The 7,558-nt window shown below is 48.1% G+C and overlaps 1 protein-coding gene across 1 annotated transcript; it reads left to right on the forward strand.

Moving 5' to 3' along the window:
- Positions 1-3,371: 3,371 nt before the first annotated feature.
- Positions 3,372-6,201, forward strand: LOC134297293 (uncharacterized). Its single transcript, XM_062974344.1, has 2 exons — positions 3,372-4,262; positions 4,416-6,201. Exons 1-2 carry the CDS (start codon positions 3,372-3,374, stop codon positions 5,637-5,639), a joined length of 2,115 nt encoding a protein of 704 aa, XP_062830414.1. The 3' UTR covers positions 5,640-6,201.
- The last annotated feature ends 1,357 nt before the right edge of the window (positions 6,202-7,558 follow it).

Consider the following 7,558-nt stretch of genomic DNA (forward strand, 5'->3'; position numbering starts at 1 on the left):
TCTAAGTTTAGCAAGAATCAGTTTCGATCTAGCTTGCGGTTAAGCTGATTCTGAGAAATGTATGCAATATATATACATTACATGTGTTTTGCTTGCACCTGTTGAAATATTGTGGTTAGCTACATCCTGGACTTGTTGACAATTCAGGATGCTCTAGCTAACCACAAACTGAACTGGGGGATTTCCAGTAAACCCAGTCCAGAAAGAGGAACTAGAAATGTGATAAACAAGTGCCCTATAAATTGCCCTGGATGGAAGCATTCAGGGCAGACGGTTTTTGCTGGCCCCACTACTACGTGTGGTCATCGTCTGTCTGTAGCTACATTAAAGGTGTTTTGTCCTCAACTATTTTTGGTCTCTTGAGTGGTCTCATAGCGGCTTGGCTAACTCGGGTATTTTCAGTGATTGGGGTATTCCCAAATCACCCCTTTCATTTCTGGGGGCTCGTCCGGGATACCGGAATTTTGGGATTTACAGTGTTTTGCCAAGGTTCCGTTGTAGCCCACTCAAGAGCTGCTCTTGGGAGCAAGGCGTGTCCACTTCCCCTTCCGGGGTGCCACGTACGGTCCGCGCTGAGACGTGCACGGCCTCTCGAGGTAAAGACCAGCGGTTCCCTGCGTGACACCCAAGGCGAGGGAAGGTGAGCTCTCCTCCAAAACAACAAGTTGGGAGACAACCATCACTCGTGGGAAGGCGGCCGCCGCGGGACAGAACGTCAGATAGGCAAGTATATCTCTTAAACCGCTGGTGTTTAGCATTGCGGGGAGGGAGACTTTTAAATTGTAGAAATTGTTCTGGGTCCCGTTAGAAGCCCTTGGGAAAACGAGAGAAACCCAAAGGGAGAAGAGAGCTCTAGGAAAGACCTGAAAGGGAGATCCAACCGGGTCTAGGAGGCAAGCCCTAGTAACAGGACGTGTGAAAGGGAGATCCAACCACAGTCCGGGGACATACTCCACTGGGAAAATTATTGTTGTGTTTTCTTTTCGCATCTTGTGGGAGGGCGGAGGAGACCTTGCGTTCCCGGTTACTGACCGTTGACCGTCCGGGGGTGCCGGCCAGGGTCTCCTCCACATACCACAATGGGTGGGAAAGAATCAAAAAGATCAAAAGGAGTAGATGGGTCAATGACCCCTCTCCAATGCATGTTAGATAATTTTGATAAGTTTTCTAAGTACACATATGAGAAAGGAATGAGGCCAAATAAATTGCGTACGCTGTGTGAGCTAGAGTGGCCCTCATTCCCCCTCACTCCCCAGTGGCCTTCTGAAGGGTCACTCGATCTTGCTTTGACCTTAAGTGTTTATAGATTCATTGCCGATGTACACCCTGATCAGTTCAAGTACATTTCAGCTTGGTATGATATTGTACGAAAGCCGCCTGACTGGTTAAAAGAGTGCAAATGCATGGTGGTTGAAGAGGTGATGCCTGGGAGGAATAGAGGACTTGCCTCAAGGAGTCCCCAAAGGGGAATTGGCACCCCAATGGGAACGAGAGGGGGAAGGCAAATTGCCAAACCTCCCCCTTATCAAGATTCGGGGAATCCGGCTGATGAACCCATGCCGGCTCCCCCGTATATACCTACCCTCTATACCCCGTTGGCATCACATGGAGGGGCGGGCGCGATGGGGGGGCTTGACCTCACGGCAGCGGCAAGTGCTCCCAAGCAGGAGCAGCCTGCGGTGAGTTCTGACCCCCGATTGCTCTACCCCTCTGAAGAGATGAAACGGACAGAGAGGCAAGCGAAAATAGATGCCCGTCAGAAGCTGACAGAGTTGAAACAGGCCCATTGTTATAGTGAATCAAGTGAGGATGAGGCAACATTGTGCCCCATAAGGGAGGTGCCACAGTTGGTACCACGGTCTTTTGATGACCACGGGCGCCCCACATTTGAGACTAGGACTTTGTTTCAACACGTTCCTTTTACTTCTTCGGATATTTTGAACTGGCGGACAAACCGTCCCGCCTGGTCAGAAGATCCGAGAGGCATGGCGAACTTGGTTGAAGGTATCATTCAGACACACAATCCTAGCTGGGTGGATTTGAAACAGTTGTTAGAGGCTTTGTTGACGGCAGAAGAAAGAGTGTTGTTGACGCAAGTGGGTAGACAAGAGGCTGCGAAGGAACATGCAAACTCTCATAGTAGGGATGCGGTGGATGTGTACCAAGAAAGGGTATTCCCAGTGAGGGAAGACCCGCATTGGGATTTGAATGAAGAAGATGGTCCTGGTAAGGATGCACTGAGGTTGTATCAGGACTTGATTGTGCGTGCCCTGAAAAGAGGGGTTCCGAGGGTCCCAAATTTGAAAAAGATTTACCAGATGGAGCAGGAGAAGAATGAAAGTCCGGTAGCATTTCTGGAGAGACTCAGGGAAGCGTTTGAGAAGTTCTCTCCCTATGACATGGATGATCAAAGGGATCAAGCTGCAGGAAAAATAGTGTTGAAGAGTGTTTTCTCTAGCCAGTGTAGCCCGGACATACGGAGAAAGTTACAGAAAGATGCTGGATTGGCCCACTTGACTTTAGAAAGGATTTTGGAGATTGCAAATCAGGTTTACTTGTCTCGGGAGGTTGTGCAGGCAAAGAAAGAAGAAACAGCGGTGGCCCGCAGGGCCAAGGTCATAGCTGCTGTGTTCCAAGGGGGACAGCCGCAAAGACCCAGAGGATCAGGCTGGAAAGAAAAAGGCCAAGGAAAGAAAGAACTAGGAGGCAAGCAACTGGGAAAGAATGAATGTGCAAGGTGCCACAAGCATGGGCATTGGGCAGCGGATTGCAAAGTGGACCTTGGGAAAGGACAGAATAGAAAGGTGCAGAATGGAAAAGGAAATTGGAAAGGAAAAAGGCAGAACCGTGGTGCTGCCGGCCAGCCCAGATGGGCTCCGGTTGCAGCCGGGTTGGTAGACCCTGCTTTAGATATGCATGGATTGGCCTCCGTGAGGGAGGAGGATGAGTATGAGCACTAGGACAGACCGGCTCCCGGATCCCCGGGTAGCCATGGAATGGTTAGGATTGAACCAGGGGAGCCAATGGTCGAGATGAAAGTTGGAAATCAATCCGTTGAGTTTATGCTTGATTCCGGGGCTTCTAAGTCTGTGGTGAACACGGCTGTGTCTCATCCGACTGGAGAAGATGTAAATATAGTAGCAGCTACAGGAAAACGAAAAGCTTGTCCTTTGTTGGCAGAAAGAGAATGTTTGTTAGGGAGGCATCTGGTCAGGCATAGATTCATTTATATGCCTGAATGCCCTGTGCCTCTAATGGGAAGAGATCTTTTGTGCAAAATGAGAGCTGCTTTGCTTTTTGAGGAAGATGGTTCATTGTTGGCTGGATTTAGGGTAGGTCAAGATAGACAACTAGTGGAACGGCAGTTAAAAATGGCTTTGGAACTGCCTATGGAGGAAGAGTGGAGATTGTACTCTGTATTGGAAGAAAGAACTGACTGGGAAGCATTCAATGTCCCAGAGGTGTGGGCAGAAGACAACCCTCCGGGGTTGGCAAAGGATGTTCCACCAGTTATAATTGAATTAAAGCCCTTCGCCAACCCGGTGGCAATCCGACAGTATCGGCTCCCTCGGGAGGCGATCGTCGGAATTGCGGCCTATTTGGTGAAGTTGGAAAAATATGGAATACTGGTTCCTTGCCAGTCCCCATGGAACACACCCTTGTTGCCAATCAGGAAACCGGACGGGTCCTATCGCCCTGTGCAGGATTTGAGAGCTGTAAATAAATTAGTAGTCCCTCTCCACCCGGTAGTTCCAAACCCCTACACCCTGCTCAGCCTTATTCCCCCTCATCACCAATGGTTTACTGTCCTGGACCTCAAAGATGCTTTCTTTTGCATCAGACTGGCCGAGGAGAGTCAGAAGATTTTTGCCTTTCAAAAAGAGGATCCTGGGACAGGGGCCAAAGGTCAACTTGTTTGGTCAAGATTGCCCCAAGGGTTCTGTAATTCCCCGACCATTTTCGGACAAGCCCTGGCGCAGGACTTGCTGCCAATGGTCAAAAATGACAAAGGATGGACCATTCTCCAATATGTAGACGATATCCTCCTCTGTGCAGACAGTCGAGAAGAATGTTTAGAAGGAACTCAGACCTTGTTGCAGTTTTTGGCAGATAAAGGTTACAAAGTTTCGAAAAAGAAGGCTCAGCTAGTTCAGCAAGAAGTGAAGTATTTGGGTTTTCGCTTGGCTAAAGGTCTTCGGAGGTTAGAGGTGGAACGCAAAGAAGCCATTTGCTCCATCCCTATCCCCCGAACTCGAAAACAGGTTAGAGAATTCCTGGGAGCGGCAGGGTTTTGTCGTATATGGATTCCGAACTTCGGACTATATGCCAAACCCCTCCATGAGGCTACCAAAGGAAAGTCAGGAGACCCCTTGGTGTGGGGAACAGAACAGCAGGATGCATTTGAGCAATTGAAGAAAGCCTTGATGTCTGCCCCCGCGTTGGGGTTGCCTGATTTGGACAAATCTTTCTACTTGTACGTAGGGGAACGGAAAGGAGTGGCTGTAGGAGTGTTGACTCAGCTGGTGGGCGATTGGCCCCGGCCAGTAGCTTATCTGTCTAAACAACTGGACAATGTGGCCTGTGGATGGCCCCCATGCTTGAGAGCTGTAGCGGCTGCTGCAGTTCTTGTGGAAGAGGCAAACAAGCTGACCTTAGGGCAGCCTGTGATTTTAAAGTGTCCCCATGCAGTAGTGACTCTGATGGAACATAGGGGGCACCATTGGCTCACCAATAGCCGAATGCTTAAGTATGAGAGCATGTTGGTGGACAATCCACAGGTCAAGTTGTCAGTGTGTGCCACTTTGAACCCAGCTACCTTGTTGCCAGTGGAAGAAGGAGAATTGATGCAGCATGATTGTTTAGAAGTGATGGATGAAGTGTATTCAAGTAGGCCAGATCTCAAAGATCTGCCACTACTGACTCCGGAATGGGTGCTTTTCACAGATGGGTCAAGTCGTGTGGTTGGTTCCGAAAGGAGAGCGGGGTATGCAGTGGTGAATAGCAATGGGGAGACCCTAGAGGCAAAGGGGTTGCCTCCAGGGACTTCCGCACAACGGGCCGAATTGATTGCTCTGACAAGGGCCCTCCAATTGGCTAAAGGAAAAAGAGTCAACATCTATCCTCAAAGGAAACAGGTCTTGGTAGTAGGTGACTCCCTCCTTAGAGGAACGGAAGCCATCATTTCCAGACCGGATGGGATGGCTCGAGAAACATGCTGCCTCCCGGGGGCAAAAATACACCATATCACTCAGAGGCTCAGCAGGCTCCTAAAGCCCCATCACCCTCCCCACCTTATGTTGATTCATGTAGGTACCAATGACACCGCTAGGCATACTTTTCAAAAGATCACAAATGATTTTCGAGCTCTGGGAACAAAGCTAAAACTGTATAATGTACATGTGATCTTTTCATCCCTCCTCCCCGTTGTAGGACATGGCTCTACAAGGGCCGGAAAAATAGTACAGGTCAATAACTGGCTCAGAAAATGGTGTCAAGAGGAGCATTTTGGCTTCCTTGACCATGGTCTACTCTTCCAAGAGGATGGACTACTGGCAAGCGATGGGGTGCATCTCACACAAGTAGGAAAACATCTTTTTGCACACAGACTCACAAACCTCATCAGGCGCACTTTAAACTAGATCCACTGGGGGAGGGGAACAACAGCCTGGCGAACACTATATTACCCACGACCACAGGGAACCGCCGAAAGGCTAAAAGGAGGGCTGCACAAACACAGCAAGGACCAAGTACAGAGAGCACAATAATCCCAAATAAACAGTTCGAGGGGAGGTCACAGGGGCTTACATGTCTTTACACTAATGCTCAGAGCATGGGAAATAAGCAAGACGAACTCCAACTCCTAGCACAGCACCACACATACGATGTCATAGGCATCACTGAAACCTGGTGGGATGACTCCCATCACTGGAATTTAACCATTGAGGGCTATAACCTCTTTCACATAAATAGAACAAAGGGGAGAGGAGGGGGAGTAGCTTTATATGTCAAAAACAGTTACATTGCAGAAGAAATGCAAGACTGTAATCCGGGAAACCAGCTTGAAAGCATCTGGATAAGAATCAAGGGAACCGGGACTCAAAAAGATCTTGTCGTGGGTGTCTACTACAGACCTCCGAGTCAGGATGAAGGACTTGATGAAGCCTTCTGTCAACAGCTGACCAAACAGGCACAAAAAAGAGATATAGTAGTCATGGGCGATTTCAATTATCCCGATATCTGCTGGAAAACAAACTCAGCCAAGAGTACAAAGTCCAACAAATTCCTCACTTGCCTTGCAGATAATTTTATGGTCCAGAAGGTAGAAGAGGCAACAAGGGGATCAGCAACTCTTGATCTAATCTTAACAAATGTGGAAGACCTGATCAATACAGTTGAAGTGGTTGGATCCTTAGGGGCAAGTGACCATGTGCTCCTGCAGTTTGCAATACAAAGGAATGCTGAAACTAAGACAAGTCAAACACGCATTCTGGACTTTAAGAGAGCTGACTTCCAAAAAATGAAGGAATTACTGAGCGGCATTCCATGGACGCCGATATTAAAAAACAAGGGAGTTAAGCATGGATGGGAGTTTTTCAAAAGTGAAATACTCAAGGCGCAAATGCAAACAGTGCCAACAAAGAAGAAAAATAAGACAAGTGCAAAGAAGCCAGAATGGATGTCCAAAGAACTTCTAACTGAGCTAAAGCTCAAAAGTGACATGCACAAGAAGTGGAAAAGGGGAGAAATCACCAAAGAAGAATTCAAACGTATAGCCAACACGTGTAGGGAAAAGGTTCGCAAGGCTAAAGCGCAAAATGAGCTCAGGCTTGCCAGGGACATAAAAAACAACAAAAAAGGTTTTTTTGCTTACGTTGGTAGAAAAAGGAAGAAAAAGGAGGCGATAGGGCCACTGCAAGGAGTAGATGGGGTGATGGTGACAGGGGATAGGGAAAAGGCAGAACTGCTTAATGCCTTCTTTGCCTCGGTCTTCTCACAAAAAGAAAGCCATCTTCAACCTCAGCAACATGGAATGGGCGAAGGATTGGGGGAACTCCAACCCCAAATAGGGAAACAAGTTGTCCAGGAACACCTGGCCACTCTAAACGAATTCAAGTCCCCAGGGCCAGATCAGCTACATCCAAGAGTATTGAAGGAACTAGCGGAAGTTATTTCAGAACCACTGGCAATCATCTTCGAGAGTTCTTGGAGAACAGGAGAAGTCCCAGCAGATTGGAGGAGGGCGAATGTGGTCCCTATCTTCAAGAAGGGAAAAAAGAACGACCCAAACAATTACCGTCCGGTCAGCCTCACATCAATACCAGGCAAGATTCTGGAAAAGATCATTAAGGAAGTGGTCTGCAAACACTTAGAAACAAATGCGGTCATTGCTAATAGTCAACACGGATTTACCAAAAACAAGTCATGCCAGACTAATCTGATCTCTTTTTTCGATAGAGTTACGAGTTGGGTCGATACAGGGAATGCTGTGGATGTAGCATATCTAGATTTCAGTAAGGCCTTCGACAAAGTCCCCCACGACCTTCTGGCAAACAAACTA

Source organism: Anolis carolinensis, chromosome 3, assembly GCF_035594765.1.
Source record: "Anolis carolinensis isolate JA03-04 chromosome 3, rAnoCar3.1.pri, whole genome shotgun sequence".
Classification (NCBI taxonomy): domain Eukaryota; kingdom Metazoa; phylum Chordata; class Lepidosauria; order Squamata; family Dactyloidae; genus Anolis; species Anolis carolinensis.